This window comes from Lissotriton vulgaris, chromosome 6 (assembly GCF_964263255.1).
Source record: "Lissotriton vulgaris chromosome 6, aLisVul1.2, whole genome shotgun sequence".
Classification (NCBI taxonomy): Eukaryota; Metazoa; Chordata; class Amphibia; order Caudata; family Salamandridae; genus Lissotriton; species Lissotriton vulgaris.
The window spans coordinates 757,005,020-757,025,718 of NC_141694.1; the positions used below are offsets into that span (position 1 = coordinate 757,005,020).

At 45.3% G+C, this 20,699-nt stretch overlaps 1 protein-coding gene across 4 annotated transcripts in view; it reads left to right on the top strand.

Moving 5' to 3' along the window:
• The window catches only part of GOPC (golgi associated PDZ and coiled-coil motif containing), a 211,855-nt gene that overhangs the window by 129,330 nt on the left and 61,826 nt on the right, over nucleotides 1–20,699 (top strand). For all 4 annotated transcript variants that reach the window (XM_086926740.1, XM_086926741.1, XM_086926738.1 and 1 more), the window contains 3 exons: nucleotides 3,121–3,296; nucleotides 18,004–18,169; nucleotides 19,022–19,117. In XM_086926740.1, coding sequence (XP_086782866.1) covers nucleotides 3,121–3,296; nucleotides 18,004–18,169; nucleotides 19,022–19,117 — 438 coding nt within the window. The remainder of the gene's footprint in view (nucleotides 1–3,120; nucleotides 3,297–18,003; nucleotides 18,170–19,021; nucleotides 19,118–20,699) is intronic.

Consider the following 20,699-nt stretch of genomic DNA (forward strand, 5'->3'; position numbering starts at 1 on the left):
ACTGGACTACGGCAACGCACTCTATGCCGAGATCAACAAGAACCTCACCCGCAAACTCCAGAACATCGAAAAAGCAGCCTGCCAGACTAGTCCTTAACCTACTGCGCCATTGCCACATCACCCAACACCTACGGGCACTACACTGGCTCTCCGTCAAGAAGAGAATCACCTTCAAGCTTCTCCCCCACAAAGCTCTCCACAACACCAGCCCCGCCTACATGAACCACCGCCTCTCGTTCCACGCACCCCAAAGATCCCTCCGCTCAGCCCAGCTGTCCCTCACCACAGTACCATGCATCGGGAAAACCTGAACAGGAGGCCACTCCTTTCCCTTCTTCGAGGCTAAAGCATGGAACACCCTCCCGCTCCACCTCCGCCAGACACCAACTCTTTCCAAGTTCCTGAAGGACCTCAAGACCTGGCTTTTGACAAATCTCCATGAGCGTCCGCACCACACGCACCATGATGGGCTATGGTAGCCTTCTGATGTTTCTCCGTGATGGCTTAGGAGCCGCACTCCCCCACCCCTCCTCCCCCACCCCTCCTCCCCCTAGAGCCTTGAGACTCTCTCAGGTGAGTAGCTGCACTTCACAAACTTTGATTGATTGATTGAGTCCTGAAGATGGTCTTGTACTTTCTTTGTGTAAAAAGACTGAAAAGTCAATGAAATATTCCATTCAACCTTTGCACATCTTACAACAACTCTTAATCAAAATAAAAAAAAAAAACACAGACTGTTTTTTGGACAAAAAATTGGTGAGTCGATTCTGCACTGACTAAGGCCACATCCATATGAACTGTTATGGATATCTCCGTGGCTTTGTTGGTGTGTGTGCTGTTCCAGTGACACCGTGATGTTAAATAGTTGATTTACTATTAAGAAATCCTTTCAGTATTGTAAAAAACGATGGGCCAGATGTACTTCCCGCCAATTAGCGAGTCGCAAATTGCGACTCGCTATTTGGGATGTACAACATTGTCTGAGACACTGTTTGCCATTCCCAAAGGGGTCGCAAATTGCATGCCTCATGCCTATTAATGAGGCTGTCGCAATTTGCGACCCCATTGGGAATGTTTGGCACTCCCAGGGATGGTGGCCTGCTGGGGACAGCAGACCTTAATGTCTGGGACTGCTTTTAAATAAAGCAGTTTAAAAAAAAATGCAGCCCGTTTTCCTTAATGGAAAACGGAATGCATTAAAAAAAATGTAATGAAACTTTTCAGTTTAATTTTTTAAGGGCAGGCAGTGTTCTCTGGGACCACTGCCTGCCCTTAAAAAATATTTGTGCATACTTTAACAAATGGAAAGGGGTCCTCTGTTGACCCCTTCCCGTTTGCGTTTGCTTAAACTGCAAGTGTTTTGCAACCCCCAATTGCGTTCGCAAAACATTCTTACTAAGCTTAATGAGTCTCCATTAGGAAGGGACGCCCTTGGAACGCCCCTTCCTAATAGAGAGTCGCTAATCTTATTTTGCGAGTCGCAAAATTGATTTGCGACTCGCTAAATAATATTAGTACATGGGCCACAGGTTTTTTGCGGGCTTAAACGGGTCTAAAATACATTTGCGTCTGCAAAAAACCTTTTTACATCTGGCTCTATATAAAATAAATATTCTTAATTTCCAAAGTGAATTTCAAATTGAGTGTGCCTCTATACATTTTACATGTATTAAGATACTATCTGTTTTACACTTTCATTTAAATTAGTGATTGGGTTCTCTTTATACCAATCACCCTACTGTTTGCTGCAATCATGCAATTACTTTTTCAGGAGTTCCTTTTTTGCGTTGGAAAGACTTTATGCCCAGTCTCCTGAGGAATTATTGGGTTGTCCTATTGGGCATTATACAATCTTCTTTGCAAGTCCTATGCTTTTAAAATATTACGCCAAGTGTCATTCAAAATCATGTACCAGGTGACTTGACTAAGCATGTGTCTTTTGATACATTTTTATTCTATGTGATAAATTGGATATTATGGACCGTAAAGCCGACATTTTATTTCACCTTTGTATTTCCTTTGTTAGTTTAGCTCAAGTGCTTGCTACCTTCAGTCTTCCTTGTATTATGTGAATATATATGCACCCATGTGTGTGCTGCTATTTTTACTTTTATTTGAAGTGTTTAGTCATACTTGAAAAACGGTGCAATGTGACAGTGTTTGTGACTATCTGGCATATGTACATTTATTCTATCGCCCATTGAGGTGGTACAAGGATAGTTTTTTTGGTCCTGAGGAAGAAAGCCAAGGGGATGGCTTCTGAAACATGTCGACCTCGTATGAGGTGATTCATTATAATACACCACCTACACCTCCTCATTTTTACTATTCTCAGCCAGGGAAGACAATAACGTTTTTTCGTTACACTAGCCAGAGAATTTTTAACCATCTCACATTTTCTTTTCACGATCCCACGCACTGCACATACTCACAAATCACTGAATAAAGTGCTCCTGCGTCTACGTAAGTCGTAGCACGCCCCGTCCCAGAGAGGGGCGGGAAGACCCCAATGATGAAGCATGACACTAAATCAGATTTCAGTGTATGAGGGAGATTTTACCAATTTTTGAAACCTTGCTCTTCCCACAAATTGAGAGAAGAAGCTCTGATCCTTTTGCATCATTGACCATATGACTAAACACTTCAAATAAAAATAGCAGCACACACAAGGGTGCATATATATTCCCATAATACATGGTAGAATCCCTATGTTGGATAACCGTATCAAGAGGAGGACAATTCTACCTTTTTCGTCTTGCCTCCCTCATTTGATTTTTTAATTTGACCTACAATCTTCATCATTCTTTCTGCTGCTTCTGTTGAGACAACAGTTGTGATTGCACTTCTGGAACAATTGATTAATTCATTTGTTTTTGAGCTATTGTGCTTTTTCACAAAGTTTGTGTTCAACATAAAAGAAAATGCAAAAATAAGACAACTAAAGTGGTTGTATATTTTGAAACATGGTTATTCGGCTTAAGCATAATCCATAATAAGTCTGTCACCTTGATATGGTTGAAAGCTCTATGCCTTGACAGTCTCAGTAGAGTATATTTTCCATATTCCATGGTATATTTACTGTAACATAACATTACACTGTTTGTATGAACATTGGTGTAGGAAAAAGAACTTGAAGCGAATAAAAAAGAAAAGGTGAAAGAAGCTCAACTAGAAGCAGAGGTGAAGTTACTAAGGAAGGAGAATCAAGCCCTTCGTCGGCATATTGCAGTTTTGCAGGCTGAGGTATATGGAGCGAGGCTGGCCGCTAAGTACCTGGACAAAGAGCTAGCAGGAAGGTAACAACAATCAGTCTGAATGTTGAGTTAATCTAACTAAATTGTAGGTCTTTCTTGTTGTCTTTTTTTTGTGCCAGATTTTTAACCATACATTTTTGCAAGTTTTAATATTGAGATAAAGACATTTCATGCGAGAGATCAGATTTAAATAACTGATCCATGGAGAGAGCCAAATGTAAGTGTAGAAAATATGAATATTGTTAATTAATTAGATAACATTCTTACGAGACCTTCAAGAGAGACTGTAGGTATCATTAAGAGCATATTAGACCCTACGAAGAAATTTATAGCACAGCTATTGATACTAATACTTAGACAGAGCCTGTTGTGTATGTTGATAGCTATTTAATTAGTCACAATATATAAATTGCCACTATTTCAGTCCACATCCTAGCATTCCCTTATTCTTTTGTCAGTGGTGAAAGCTTTGCAGCGCTGTCCTCTCTGTATATTCCCTATATCAGCCTGCCCTCTCCAGATACTCTAGTAGCATATGCTTCTGGCTTATGTACATTTGGCATAACTGATAAATCCCTGACCCACTCCTCTTACTGCTCTGATTCAGTGATGAAAGAATATAGCTACGGAAAACATAATGACAAAGTCTGTACACTTCTAGAAATGGCAATGTATTATTTGGAAAACTAGTAAATGACTCTTGAAGCACTTCCTTAAAATAGTAAGAACACAATGAATTCCACCGACTGGTGTTGATGGATGCATTGAATAGACAATCTTGTATACTTTACTAATGTTATCCATGCTATTGTTTGAGGAAGTGACATCAGAGTCAAAGATTATGCCAAACTATTTGTGTTCTTCATTGTCGTTGTGGCCATCGACATGGCCTAGCTGCTCTCGAAAGGACTTTTCTTAGTTGACACCACTAAACAACATGATCTCTGTTTTCTCTTGAGACAAAGGTAGTTCTCTTTCAGCTAAAAATATATGGTACTGTGTTATTTTGTGATATCTTGAATCTTTGATTCGTGTTCCAGGCATATGTAGATCTGGGTGGCATCAATGTGTTTGGCAAAAGAGCTGGTGTTGTAGGACTTCCTGAGCTAAAGAACACATGTAAATGCTAAACATGAGCATAGTGAGGGAAGAGCTGCTCACTACAGCACATTGATAATGAAAAATGTCAGAGAGATCGTAAAGGAAAGTTTCAATTCTATTAAGGACATGGAGGCGAGGATTAGGCTTTGCACTTTCTTCACTTTAATCATAGATGTGAAACTCCAGCAGCCATTTTAGAAAGCTACAAAGTCAATACAAAAACTACATTTCCCATGAAGAGTAGGAAAACAAAACACCAAGTCCATCCAATCGAATCCCAGTCTGCTGTATAACATCGTGTGTAGCCCTTCTAGCCTCCTCGTTCTTCCTGCAATGGCTGTAATCCGCCCTTTTATTTATTCTTGTTTATTGGATTCCGTTCCTATAGGTGAAAGGATTGCATATTACTTGCCATGGTAATGGAACTGCAGGCAGTATAAACAAATACAACTCAACCTTATAACGTCTATCACAACATAATCAGTTCACCTTCTCATGACATGTCTGCTTTTCAAATCGCTAAAATAAATGAACTCTTTGTAATATGTAGAGGAGATATTTGATGAAAAACATAGAGGGTGGGCTAACTCGCCTCTGTGTCCTTAATAGAATTTAAACTATCCTTTACGATCTCCAGGAAATTTTTCATTCTATGTCAGGACCCGGAGGCGAGGGCTAGGCTAGTTCAAAGCTTATCCACCACCACGCTTGCCAGAGACGGAACCGGTTTAAAATAAAAGGTCTTAAAAATAGATTCACTCGACCCATCTGCTGCCTTGAGGATATTCTCAAGGTGAGCTCCCAGACACATGGCCTTTAATGCCATAGCCCCTATGGAGTGACCTCCGGAACAGGAGGTGTCAATCCCTGCTTCTTGCATGACCCACCGGACCCATTTGGCAATTGTAGGGGACGAAACCGCTTTGTGAGGTTTTGTGAGGGCAATCAATGATTGTTTCTCCCTATGTGGACGAAGTTCGTCAGTCATAATTTCATATGCTTCAATGGTGCGAACTATACACAATTTAGGATTCTGTTGTAAGCATGGGTAATATACAATTCTAGAATTGCATTTTGTTCTGCGAAAAATGTGAACTGACCTGTTATATCTAGGGCCCGGACATCCGAGACTCGGTGGCATGATAAGAGAGCTGACAGTTGTTTCCTGGATAGGTATTTATTGGAAGGCTAGGAATGAAAGAAGGAAAGGACTTTGTTAACATCCCATATAGCTGTATACTTGGGCTCAGGAGGAACTGCGAGCCTGACCCCCCCCCCCCCCCCCCCCCCCCCCCCTTAACAACTTTTTGATAATCGGATGCTCCGCAACTGGATGGCCATCCACTGGTAAATGCCCCGCAGAAATCGCTAATCCGTAGGTGTTAATAAACTGGTAGGCGAAATCTGGAGAAGCCATGTTCGCTACAAAATTCACCACGTGGACGATGTCTGCCCTCAAGTTATCAACTTGGAGTTGGAGACACCAACCCAACCATCTTGAACAGGCGGATCTATATTGTTTATTTATATTGTCTGCCCGGGCCTTAGCGAGCAAGGAGTAAGCTTCCGACGAAAGGCATGGGACTTTCCAATGTCGCCTGTAACCCTCCAGGCCATGAGGCAGAGAGACTCTGCTAGGTCTAGCGGGTGAGGATTGTTCTGAGGGTCCTGGAGAAGATCGGAAATAGGGGTAGAGGGATTGGAAAATCCCAGGAAAGTTCCATCAGCGTTGGAAACCAGACTAGTGATCGCCAAATCGGGGTGATCACCACTATCTCCGCTCTCTGCCTGCTCACCTGTGCCGGTAACCTAGTTATCATGGTGAAGGGAAGGGGGGGGGGATAAGGGTGATCTTTGCTCCAATCTTGAGGAAAGCGTCCACGGCAGTTGCCAGTGGATCCGGCCTCCAACTGCAATACCTGTCGAGCGGGAAGTCCAACTAGGAAGCAAACAGATTCATGGAAAAGGGACCCCATCTTGTTTGGATCTGATGGAAGATCTGGGGATTCAATTTCCAGAGGCTGGCATCTCTCCAGTTGTGAGAGTGCCAATCAGCTATTTGGTTGGAGCGCCTCGGTAGATATTCCGCTGATAGGGAAATCTGATTGGACAAACAGTATTCCCACAGGGTCCGGGCGAGGTCAGACATAGTCTTCGACCGTGTACCTCCTAAGTGATTGCGGTAGCGTACTGCTGCTACATTGTCCATCTTGAGAAGGAGTGAGCATTTCACTTTCTCCTTGGTCCAACAGCAGATGGCAAAAGACCCTGCCATCAGCTCCAGGCAATTGATGTGCAGAGAACGTTTGGTGGAGGACCATTTGCTGCCGGTGGAGAATCCCCACATCGTGGGCCCCATCCGTAGCCGCTGGCATCTGACTCGATTACAAGGTCGGGTTGTGAGCCGAAAATCGCTCTGCCATTCCAGGCCCTCATGTGTGCTAGCCACCAGTTTGTCTCTTCCTTTGCCTCGTTCGATAGCAGAATCAGTTGGGAGTATGAGAGGCCCTTCCGGAGATGCTCGATCTTCAGAAATTGTAGGGTCCTGTATTGGAGAGGACCTGGAAAAATGACCTGGATGGAGAACGAGCTGAGTCCCACTATCCACGCTAAGTGACGGAGCGACACGTGGGACTTGGAGATAGTTCTCCGCAATAAGTGGCAGATTTTGGTCAATTTCCATGATGGTTAACGGAGAGTCGCTTCGGTCGAATTTACCACAAATCCCAGAAACTCTATTGATTGAGATTGGGTCAGAGCTGATTTCCCTTTATCATGAACCCTAAAGATTCTAATAAATCTATTGCTGTTTGCAAGTGTTTGACCAGGCGCACCGGGCATTGGTCCATGAGTAGGATATAGGTGAGGTAGATGTTCAGTCTTATTCCTTGAGCTCGCAAGTGTCCGATGACCGGCTTCATCAGCTTTGTGAAACACCAAGGAGCCAACGAAAGACTGAATAGGAGTGGGATGTATTCAAATACCTGGGACGGCGGGGATACTATTGTGTCTGGTAGAAATTGCCAAACTTGCCGGGGTTTTGCCATTAGACACGTCTTGAGCCACCACCGTTGGAGGCTGCCTGAAAAGGACGGCAGAACGAGCGCCCCCTACCTCGAACGGCTGCAGCAAAAACACGAAGTGCTCTTTATAAAGGTAATTGAACGTGTTAACGAATTTCCCTTATCTATACTACTATAATAAAGGAAGAACTTTGAGGCTTTGAGGCGGGTAAACTCGGGAACCACAGCGCCAATCCACACACCCGATACACCGTTGTAATCGTCAGGGTGTGCAGATGGTTATAGGCTATATAAATAAAATAAAAAAGTTATTTAAAAAATGTACATTAAAAAAAAAGTAGTCCCTCCGAAGTAGCACCGGCCGCGACGTGTATGCTCACGTCAGGAGCGCGGGGAGGAGCGGCGTCCAGGAGCACGACGAGGAGCGGTGGACATGGCGCGGGGGAGGAGCGGTGACGTGAGGACCAGCGGACTGGCCAGTGAAGCGGTGACCAGCGGCGGTGAGGTGACGAGCAGCGGACAGGCGGGAGGAGCGGTGAGGTGACGAGCAGCGGACTGGCGGGAGGAGCGGTGACCAGCGGCGGTGAGGAGCGAGGAGCGGCAGACCCGTAAACTGAGGAACTGAGGAGCGCGGGGGAGGAGCGGCGGCTGAGGTAAGGGGACCCAAGGACAATGTCGGGGCAGGAGGGGGGGGGGGTCGGGGAAGCCTGATTGCTCCCGGAAAAGGTCGGGACTGGCTGCTAGTCCTTTGATAAAGGAGTCCCCAAACAGGTTGCCCTGGCTATTGTCCCTACTTCTGAAGAAGAGAGTTCTTCCACTTTGGGATCTAGATTTAGAACGCCTTTCTATAGAGATTGTGTAATTTGTGTTCCCCAGGAAGATGATGGCTCGCTGAGCCTAGTTGGATAACATTTCCTCCGCCATGTCCATCATTTTTGCTAAAGGGCCGGTGATGTCCAGAAGTTTGTCCTGGCACTATCGCCAGGATCGGTCGATGCCTTTTTTAGGATCGCTGACCAACTTGGCGAGGAAAGTGACCATTTTGGGGTCAATTTCCAGTATGGTAGCCACTTTTCACTCACTCCGGGGGCATTCTGCTTTTAGACATCCCCTCACTTCCTTTTCTAGGGGCTTCCTTAAGCGACTGGCTGTATAGGCTGCCACCTTGGGTGCAGGACACCAGTCCGCGGATCTCTGGCGTTAGAGATTGTCCGGATCGAACAGATCCCCTTTCGAGGAGAGGCCGGTGTCTGCGGGAGGGTCCGAGCCTCCCAGAGGGTTGGTCGTCTGGCACCAAGGTCTAGAACTGTCTGTCCCCATCGGATGTGTTGGGGGAATCATCTCCCTCCCAATGGACAGTCTGTAGGGAGTGTGAGCGGGTCTATCCCTGAGGGACCTGGTGCCTGGGGCTCTAGAATAGTCTGTGCATCTAAAAAAGCCTTCTTGAGGCGCGCAAAAGCGTTGAGATAGACTTCAGCGCCGTCCGTGCGCCTGTGTTTCTTCAGGGTCTGGGGTGGGTTAACTGTTGGTGTAGTTGACTGACCTGGAGTTAGGGGGGCCAAGGGCCGTCGGTAACTTACCTCATTTTGAGTGGTTGCTGGCATTGCACCTGGAGTGCCTCTAGTCTCTTCTTCAGGGGACTACTACCTGAGACACAGCTCTTAGGACGGGGGCATCCATCACCTCTAAGAACTGGTCATCTATGAGGAGGTAGGTAATCTCTTCCTCCTCCATGTTTACACAGTTTCCTCATAATCTATAGACTCCATCTAGGTGTGGGATCAGACCTCCCACTTTAACTCTGTGGGATACTGGCAAGTACAATGCCAAATCGACCAATTGGGACTGCCCCTTGGTGATTTTGAAGGGTTATCAAGTGCCTGGGGTGTCCCTTGACCTGTAGAGTTCTTACCCCGTAGGGTGTTATCCTTTCAGACGCCGGCTCGCTAGATTTTTAATAGCCATCTTCTGGTTTGTGAGCGGTGAAGGAACAAATCAGACTTGCGTTGTGTGTGGGCTAATAATAGAACATTTTGTAATTGACAAACCCTCACCCGTGTCTTGCTCCACAGCCGGAGCATCTCGTCACTGATAGCCCGTGTAACTGACAAGTTCCGGCTGCCGGGTGGTTGGGGAGGCGCTGTGCGCGTAATTCACCAAGCACGGGCCCTCTGCCGGGCAGAAGACCGCACCGCTCTTTAAGCAAGCCTACTTACGGTGACCGCGTAGGAGCGGAGAGCTCCCGTGGCGCTTCTCAATTACAGCAATCAGTCGGACAATGACGGCGACCGCAAAGGAGTGTAGAGCTCCCATGGCGCCAAAAATTATCACAACTTTTCAGATAGAATTCAAAAGAAACCATTCACTTATCTGTATTGCTGCTGGAGCAGTAAAGAAAGGAGGCTAGAGGGCTACACAGGACGTTATACAGCAGACTGGGATATGATTGGTTGGACTTCGTTAGTGTTGTTTTTTCCTACTGTTCATGAGAAATGTAGTTTGTTATTGGCTTTGTAGCTTTATAAAATGACTGCTGGAGTTTTACATCTATGATTAAAGTGAAGTAAGGCAAAGCTGGGACGTGAGGGCAACACTAGTACAGACTGGAAATTCTGCTAGCCTAACCCTTGTCCCTGAAGCATACTATCCAGGTTTGTGGCTAGATATATTTTGTGTCATAATTAGACTGCGGGATATTGTGGTCACAAGAAGGGGCTTTTTTAAATCCTTTTTTTATCCATTTTATATTTTATGAATTCTAAACATTTTAAGATGCCAAGTATATTTGTACAGCTCTTTATATCTGTAAATAATATGTATTCATTTTCTTTTTTTAACTGTTTTATTGATAACAATTATGCATTGGTGCAAGGCATAATACAGTCATCTTTGGCATAGCAAAACAAAATATCTATAATGTTCCATTACATATACTGGACCAGGAGTACATAGATCCGCTGTCCCCAGAGGTTGCCCCTTCTTCTATAGCTGCAACAGTGCCACAGAGTCTAACAATATGAGAAAACAAACAACTGGTCCGTTCGGAATAACATCCTATTGCTGGCTGCCTAGTGGAAAGGTTCCTATAGTCTCCCTATCGGGCCATCAACGTTTGTCTCTCCCTTCTCAATTCCACCGTAGGGGAAATGCAAGTGTCCCCCTATATTTGTTCCACTTTCCCCATTTATGATCCCATTTTTTTGGGCATCCCCGTCCCTTGAACACTTTTTTCTGCAATCATGGCACAATCCATGTCCTTCGCCAAATTACTTAATCGAGGAGTCATGTCCGTCCCCCATTTTTGGGCGATATTGCGTTTGGCGTTAGTCCACCCCATCGTGGCCCACGACTGCTCTGCCTGTGAGAGGTCAGTAGCCTCTCAGATATTGAGAAGGCAGAGTTTGGGGGAGGGTTGAATGGGTTTGTCACATGTCCTTGCGAGTTGGCGGGTGACTTCTTCCCAATACTGTTGTATGTAAGGGCAGTAGTTAAAGAAGATGTGCAGTTACTATGTGACAGGGAGGGTTTGGGAGAAGGACGGAAGGAGTGAAGGGGAAAGACAGGTCTTTCTTCGTGCTGCCCTCACACACCCCGACAGGTGTCATGCTTCATCATAGGGCGGGTGCCCCTTGTCAGGCCGGCGCTGCAATGCCTGACTGGCTCCCGAAACCGGAGTTCTTTGTCGGGGAACTTTTGATTATGAAGCCGTTAGGTGGGTGTGGGGGCTGGGCAGTGCACATTGAGGTAAGATAAAATAAGCCTAGGGCAGTCCCTTGCTATAAATTTTATTGGAAAAGATAGCTCTAGCCTAGATAAAAACAATAGTGTGCCCCTTTGGGGATTATTAAAGTTCCTAAGGGCAGTCTAAGTGTGTGAGGTCGGCATGTTTCATGCCTAAGCTTGCCCCCAACGGGTCAATTGGCACTTCTTCAGGACCGTAGTAAAGTGAAGTGAATGGGTGCACTACCGCCTGGTATTTGAGAATTGGATGCAAATTACCAGGGGTGATTGTACCCTAGTTGACGTTTAACTAGGGAATAGGTAGACAGTTTGTTAGAACGTCAAGGGCTGACTGGGTTAGCCGGAACACAACGTTGCTCCGGAAGTAGGGTCTGATCAGCAACTTGCCGGTTTCCTACCCAAGCTCCAGGGCCCCGTGATATGTATGTAAGGGCAGTCCCAGAGGATATGTGTTAATGTGCCGGTCTGGTTACATCATCGGAGGCAGAACGCCTCAGGTCTCCTACCCAACCTAAACAGTAGTTTGGCATCAAAATAGACCCGATGGAGAACTTTGAGTTGGACGAGTCAAAGTCGCATAGGGATCGCCACCTCTCTGGGAGAAGCGAGTGCCTCTCTCCATTCCTCGTCGTCTATATCCCCCAGATCGGTCTCCCAACTTGACCGTAATTTCAGCGTTGGGTCAGTTTGGTTATTCAATAGTTTTTATAAGTGACGGAAATGGCTTTGCGGTCCATTGGATCTAATAGTAGTCGGTCCTACAACTGGGTGGAATCTGGAAGGGGGGGCACCCCTTTGGAGGACGAATCGATGGCATGGCAAATTTGGAGATATGAAAGGTCTCAGAAGATGCAAGGTGATAGTTATCTTGAAGATCAGCAAATGTGGCCTTCTTCCCCCTCACCCACATGTCACCCACCATGGAGATCCCAATTGTATCCCATTTATCAAAATCCGGACAGGTGCTGAGGCGACCCAATATATCTGGTTCCCAGAGAGGAGTTGCCTTTGTCAGGCAGTTATGCCACCCCAAATTCCGCTGGATTCCATGCCACACTTCTATCGTACGAGCCGTGGGGCCAGTAAGTTGTAGCTTCCGATAGTTAGTATATAGCGCCCTATTATAGCCTCCCTTCCGCATGAGCCACTGATCAGTGCGGATATTGGGATCATCGTGCGGCGCAAACACCCATCTGTTGATGGCCGTCAGCTGCGATGCCTGATAATAGAGTTGCATGTCTGGCAACCCTATACCCTGTCATACCATCCCATGGTAAGGTTGTTTATAGCAATTCGTGGATGTTGGTGCTACCACAGCAACCCCGCACTACTTTTATTTGCGAGAAGTATGAGTCGGACAGGATTGGGAGCGTTTTGCAGTGCATAGAGAAAGCACGGGAGGGCGAGCATTTTAAACCGTGATGCACGTTCCAAGAGCGTAAGGGGGAAGCGAACGGAAATGACTAACGTACGTCCTTAGGCGCTGAAGGGGCACCAGCAGATTCCGCTCGAAGGAGAGATTGACGTCCGAGGTAATAAAAATGCCCAGGTATCAAAAACGTTGTCTCGCCACCGGAATGTTATAGCCCAATGGACTAGATAGGGCTCACCCCAGAGTACATACATCTGGGATTTGGACAAGTTTATCTGATACCCCGAATGCGCGCCAAATATATGAAAGCTGTGTAACACCTTTAGCAGCGAGCGTGCTGGAGAGGCCAGATAGAGCAAGATATCGTCCGCGTAGAGCGATATTCGGTCCTCGTGGTCACTTGTCCATTTCATATCCCTTATACCCAGATCTCCCCTGATCCAGAGGCAAGCGGCTCCAGTACCATGGCAAAGAGGAGCAGTGACAGCGGGCAAACTTGCCTCGTGCCACAGCAAAGGGGAAAAGAGGCAGAGCGATGATTGTTTACAGTAATGTGCTTCGTGGGCTACGTATATAGTAGCCTGATCCATCTGATCAGTTTGGGTCCTAACCCATGTGAGCCAGGACAGCAAAAAGATACACCCATTCGATGGTTTCAAATGCCATAGTGGCATCTAGCGAATATAGGAGTGCTTCCTCCTCTAGGGTGCCTATTTGTCCCAGTGCCCTATGTACCCTCCGCAGATTCCGAGCCATATTTCTACCCGGCATGAATCCAGATTTGTCTGGATGAATCAAATCATTGAGATACAGGAGTAGTCGGTTGGCCAAGAGCTTGGCAAGGATTTTGCCTTCCACTGTAAGCAGGGAGATAGGGTGATACGATTTGCAATCTTCTGCCGGCTTTTCAGGCTTGTGGATGGCCACAATAGCAGCAATACGAATATCACCTGGGAGAGGCCCCGATTCATAGCATTCATTATAAAGTTTTAACAGGTGGGGGTCCTAGTTTCGTTGCCATCGGGTTAAGAAGCTCGATAGGGAGTCCATTAGGACCCATCGCTTTGCCAGACCAAACATCTTGTATTGCTTTTTGGACCTCTGCTTCAGAGATATCCTCCTCCAGTGCATCCCTATCTTGTTGTGAGATACACACTACCTCGATGGTTGCAAGGAGATCTGCTGACATTGAGGCTTGGGGGGTCTGTGGGACCCTATACACTTCCTCAAAATGAGGAGCAAAGACAACAGCAATTTCCTGAGGGTCGGTTATAAGTGTGTCATCAGGGCCAGTTATTGCTCGTACCCATCTCGCTGCCTGTTTCTTGCGCCCCAGCCCTGCCAGGAGTTTACCTGTGCGCTCGCCTTGTTCATAAATACGGTGACAAGTAGCTAAGGAGCGCATAGTGGCTTCCTCCAAAAGGAGTTGCCTGTAATCCTGTCTTTTTATTTTAATACTGTGGTGGATATCGGGATCAGGAGCCTGAGAGATGACCTCCTCCATGTTCAATATGTCCCTCTCCAGTTCGACCACCCTCCTGTTAAGCTCGGCTCTGTGTCCCACCATCAACGACTGTGCCCTGCCCTTAATAACCGCCCCAAATGCTCCCTAAATTGTCACTGCCGATGTGATCTAGCCCACATTTTCAGCAAAATAATGATCCGTATCTTGTCGGAAGCTTGCCTTAATGTGGGGTATCTTCAACGCCCACGGTGTATCATGATTGGGCCGGGACGCCTAGTGCGTTGTGTGCCAAAGATTGTCAAAATAGGGAAGGGATCGTATATCCCTCGTGACAGACAGGTGGAGTCAGTAAAGGCATTTGTCTTGGGCATGAGTGAACAAATAATCAGTTTGTGATTGACTACCATGCACCCCTGACTGAAACGTGAAGTGAGTGTGGTAAGGGTGCGACCACCTCCATATATCTACCACCCCCAGAGCATTGGTGAACTCCTGGAGTTGTGAGCCGTGTGCCGGGTCAGTTCTGGGTGGAAGTCCGTCATGTAAGCCATCCATAGTCAAGTTGAAGTCGTCCCCCAATACTAGCGATCCCGTAGGCAAGACTAGCATCAACGCCCCCACATTCTGCAAAGTTAGCCGCGGTAATCCTTGTGGGGCGTACACTGCGACTATATTAATGACCCTTCCTTCCCATGTGCCCTTACTTGCTGCGTATCTGCCCTGTGCATCTGTCAGGTGTTGTTTACCACATAGGGGCAGCCTTTGCGTAGGAGAACCTCCACCCCTCTAGAGCCCATGGCAAAACCAAAATGTACTATCATACAGTATCCCTTCCTGTTCAGGGCCATGCACGAGTTCCCTATTAGATGCGTCTCTTGCAGCAGTACTATATCAAATGCATGTCGATGAATATATTGTAAGACAATACCCCTTTTAATTATGTCCCTCAGTCCATTTACGTTCCACGTGGACACTAAGTCCCTGACCAGGCGCCATCAGAATATGCCAGTGGTGTAACTCCTTCATCGGATGGGGCGTCCCTACATGTTTCTCCTGTGTCTCCCTGCACAGCGAAACCAAAAAGTACCAAATAGCATTATGATGTTTCGAGATCGAATACAGATATTAAAAATGTTGAAGCCAAGTAACTGTCCAAGCAGCACCATGCACCGATGCAAGAAAAACCCCAACAGATCCAACCCACACCCCCCAACCCCAATTGAAATCCCCACCCCCTCCCTGCACAACGGGACTAGAACAGCCCGCCACCCCCAACTTGCAGAGTGCCTGTCGCCCACCCTTAAACAACTTAGGGAACATGAGCAACCCCACTCCCTAAGACATTTGTATAAAATACTCATTCTCCGCCCCTGAATAATATGTATTCTTGAGTGAAAGGCAGCCTTACTTTGCATGTGGGCCGAAAACTGTATTAATAAATTCCAATTCAAATTATCTTTCCACTGTCTGACCGTCTGACCATGTGGACTAGAACCTGCACAGAGCTTAAATGCCTCAGCCGTATTACGTTTTTTCCTATTCGCTAAGTGTGCTCGGTGCCTCATTATTATTTTATGTTTTCTGTGTCATGTAAGTTTAGCCTGCAGTAGCCTAACATCAGGTAATCTATTCTCCCCCGCGACAGGTTTAATAGCCCTACATTTTACTTGCTTAAGCAGGCGGCTGCTGTACAAGTTTTCCCTTATGTATACCTGGACTGATACGATGTCTCTTTCAATGATGAGGCAATTAATAAACTATCACAGGATGCAATTAGGTTTATTCTGAAGCTTCAGAGAGCTGAAGAAAGTCATCAGGATGCAGCATTTTCTCTGTGGCTGAGAAGAAGCTGTGTGCTGATGCCCTCCTTTTTGGGGAGAAAATCCTTGGGTGCAGCTCATTACATATGGTGCAAAATATCCAATTGTACAATAAATCATCAGATCACCACTCACCAGGCCCATTTAAATCGTTTAAATCACTTTGAGTTAGAAGACTGCATCAAAATACAATGTTACAGAACCTGCTCTGTCTAAATAATTGTGTCCACAAAGGGAAATAACCACAACAATAACACAAATATTTTCTGCCCCACCTTCATAGAATTACTATATAAATTCTCATGACTCCATAGTTTTCATTTACAGCTATTCTCTGAATATAATATAGTATACTCAATAGGGAAAAGCATAGGGGAATGGGAAATGTGTTGAAGGGATTGAAATAAGGAGAGGGACCTAGGAATAGTAATCGGCTGAGTGGACACACTGGAAGCGTAAGAGGAGAAGCAGTATTCCGTGCCAATGACGTCTCCATCTCTTCTTGGCCTGGCATGCCATTCAAGAGGATCAGGCAGTTACTGGAAGAATATGGACTCACCACTGTCGCGTCTGTTGCTTCACTGCTTGCTTTATCTCTATCCAAGTAGGAAAATGGAACCTTGATCTGAGTGAAGTCATAGGCTTTTGCCCTCCCACATCCGCACTGATCATATGGAACCAAAGAAACGGTGCAGTGCCCTAGTCCAGCAGTTCTGTTTGCAACTCTTGAACTTATCTCCTCCTTGCTGGATTGGCCTGTATTAAAACATGGAAAGAGGAGTTAACAGTAATCCCGGACCTTCAGATCCTGTTTCAGACTCACCTCTTTCTTCAGTATGTCTGGATTGCTAAGGGTCGTGATGATGGCCCGGCCATTTACAACATTAGGGGTACCAGGAAGGGCATTGAGACAGCAGACTACTTGCTTTCCTCAGCTACTCCATTGAGTCAAAGCCATATTGATGTCAGGTCACCCTATAAGGAGGACTAAATTCCTTCCACCAATGTGCTGTCTGGGGATGGCAGGGAACCCTAGAACCATAATACAAGCCATTTTCTGTGCACATTGGCAGCAGTGCCCCTGTCACTTTGCTCTGGAAGCCTGCTTGTTTAGGGACCTCAGTGTTTGTGCAGTCCATCCACCACTAGTGCCTGCACTATGGCTTCCTCTGTAACCTTTATCCCAGCAATCCTGGTTCCATAGTCTCAAGTCATGCTTCAGCTGTCACTGTTGCTTCTTCCACTTTCTACGAATTCTGCAGGATTTTTAAGAGTTGTCACCATCTCACTTTTAACCTCCAAGTGCTGACAGCTACATTACTAAATCATCATCCAGCACACCCTAGCTCTTGCATTCCATTTGCTGGAAAAACATACTTCTCCCTGTTGCTGTGTTTGTCTCATACTATGTACTGCAAAGCTTGCACTTCCAACGTCACTTTGCAACAGGGTCTCTGTCAGTCCCATTGACACTTGTCACTCCTCTCAGGCAGTGCTATATCCCTCCACCTCCTCCAATGCTGACCCGACCTTCAGGCTCAGAATCAGCCCCAGCTGTGCTGACGCCCTTCAACTTTGCCAGAAGGTCCATTGCCCAACAGGGGTTGGAGCTGCTCTGGTGCACTTCTTCCGCAGAGGAAATGTTTTTTACTGGCAGTGCAGGGCCTCCAGGTACGATTACAGCTGAGTAACATTATGGAAATTCGTTGTAGGCATGCAAGTTACCTCCATCCATTTGGGTATGGTCATCTCCGACTGTCTCAATCTAGTTGGGCCAGTTTTCGTTGCTGCCACACTTCACCCCACCACCACATCCATCTGTGGCTCATGGAGCCCTATAGGACTCTTAGGGCACCCAAAAGGAAGAGCAACGTTCAGAGCTCAAAGAAAGGCAACCATTTTGCGCCACTGAGCTCTGCGTCTTGAAAATATTTTTTATGTGTGCTAATTGTTTTTTTGCATAATAAACAAAAAATTGTTTAAACAATCTTCAAAAATATTTTATGCCTCTTCCAATCCCCATCAACTTGCAGAGTCTAAAACATATTGTCACTAAGTTTCTTTTAATACAACGTTATCAGTATTCTGTTTTGTTAAGTAGCTTGTATGAAGTAAAACATTGAGGAAATGTATTAGGATGTTTTAGGGCTTATCACTGCCTCTTGCACAAGGGATTAATCATAATATTTATACTGCCCTTCTCCCCTCTCACCTCACCAACACTTAGGGTGCAGCAGATTCAGTTACTTGGGCGTGATATGAAGGGACCTGCTCATGACAAACTATGGAACCAGTTAGAAGCAGAAATACACCTACATCGTCACAAAACTGTTATTCGAGCCTGTCGAGGTCGCAATGACCAGAAAAGACCTCTGCCAGTACCCTCTGGACATGTAAGATGTTGATTTTTATCCAAGTGTGCATGACGTATTTATTACAACATCAAACTTTCTGAAGTTATATGTTCTCCGCTGAAGTTTGATGTAAGAATTCTGCTCTGAACCGATCTTCATTTTTTAATGATTAGTAATGTTTTTTAAGATGGAAAACAACCTGCCCATGCAGAAGACTGGTAAGTTTAGTTAAATGTATTTGTTTATTTTGTGCAAACGTTTTGATATATTTCTTCATTTTTGTTGCTCTTATATCTTTTTATTGAAGTTCCACTGCTAAGTACTGGGAAGTAGCTAATCTAGATATATCATTTATACAGAGCACAGTACCACAAAATGTTGTCTCTAGGGACATTGTTCAGTGAAGGGATTTCCCTATTAACAGACCAGACGGGAGCAGTATTGAAGCATCGCAACAGTACCATGGACCCTTATAAAAGCAAGGGCAATAGGCTCCTTGACTCATTGTTGGGTATTCATCACCCCCATACTTTGTGATCTACACCGACTACCACTAATGGCCAGAATCAAGATAACAAAATATAGGAGTGATGACATCATACCTTTTGTTGCAGCGATAGATATTGAGAATGTAACACATCCTCAATCTGGGAAAGTGACTTCATCTGCTCATCTATTGTACCCATTCATAAATTAGTAACATTGTTCTCTCCAGATCCCTTACCTGCATCCAGTGAGCCATTGTGGAAAATAGATTAACAAAATTGGTCTATGCATGGGGTAATCAAGATAAATCTCAGGAGCATTCATTATATCCTGTATAGTTTCAGTACTGTTACTTTTTAACTTTTATGTTTTTTTATGGCGAAATGTATGTTTTCCTTTTACTAGGATCCTGACTGCTTAAAGAAGAGTCAAGGCGTGGGCCCAATCAGAAAAGTCCTACTGGTCAAAGAAGATCACGAAGGATTAGGGATATCAATTACAGTAAGGACCCTCTTATAGTACTCTTGATTGTCCAAAAGTGTCATCTAGTTATGAGCAGAAAGCAAACCTCAACCCAGCAAAAGATAGAGATTCTTAGCGTTTATTTTTATTCAACAGTCATGTACAGCGTCCCTGGACTGTAGGACATTAAGCCACTTTACATGATACTCCGTATGAACATAGCATTACATTAAACCATAAAAGAAAATTCAATTTGTATTGAATTAAGTCTTGGTTTATGTTGTCACCAGTATGCCTTGTTGGCAGTATAAGACGGAGCACACTGGTTATTAATGTATATCTATCTTTCCTTTCACCTTTCCCCATTCTCCCTAGTAAGCAGTTATAGTTAGGACAAAAGTTTTCATAGGGAAAGTGTTTTTTATTTTGCCCATAACTTTGGCGCTGCTTGATTAATCTTCACATTTCTTTTTTAACTTTCACTTTTTGGTTCAGCTGCTGTGTTTCGGGGTGATCTGTCAAGCGGAGGCCGAGAAAAAAGGGGGGGTCCCAAAATGCATTTTCCCCATGTTATGTCTATGGGGATTTTTCATTTTTTTAACACCACTACAGCCCAAACCGCTGAACGGAATACCAGTAAATTTGGCAGAAAGCTAAATATTGGTGCAGAAAGCATGCTTTTTGTGATTTAGTGTACATCCGTTCAGTAGTTTAAGAGATATTTAAGTTGAAAAAATGTAGATATCTGGGAGCCCAAAATCCTACTGAAACCCTAGTGAAATTTGATTGGCTGCCAACACTTCAACCAGGAAGTGTTAGCAGCCATCTTGGGACTCGGTTGAACCAAGTCCGACAATTTTTTATTTTTTAAAAGAGGGCAGTGTAGAAACACATTGACCCCCTAGGCCTCCTGAGGGAGGGCCAAAAAATGCTTTTTTGTTTCAGATTTTTAGTGTGATCTGGCAGAAATATTTTAAAAAACAAAGTGCGGGCTTCAGCACTTCGTTATTATTGGCCTCTGGGTGGGGCAGGTCCTGAGGGCACTATGGAAAAAAGATGGGGGGTGCATGGACCCCCCTTCCTGGGGCTTCTTATGCCCCGGGGACCACCACCTCCCTGGTTATTTATTAGAAATAAGTGCGGGGGCACCATGGACATGCCCCCGAGACTGACACCTCACCGGGCTTTATTGTAAATTAATATGGTGGGCCAAGTAGCCACCCTTTTGAGCCATAGATGACCCTGGGGACCGCCACCCCCGGGTCGGGGCCTGCAATGTCCCGGGTGCCCACCTCCGGGACATTGCAGTTTTCTATGGCTTGGTGGGAGCACCATTGTCGCCAAGCCATAGCAAACCCTGCTCCGCTTCGGAAAAGCGAAAGCATGTAAAATGTTTTCAAATTTTCCGCATTTTTAAAGAAATCTTCTTTACACATGCAATTTCTAAATGTTGTTTTTTTATTGATATAAAAAGTGTCTCATCCAGGCCCTTGACTTTTTAAATCCAGGAAATTAATTTCGTAGTGGTGGTAACTAAATGGCATGAATGTCTCAAGTGTTTATTCAGCCATTCACGGAAGTCTTGCAGTTCCTCATCTGTACCATGACAAATTAGGACTAT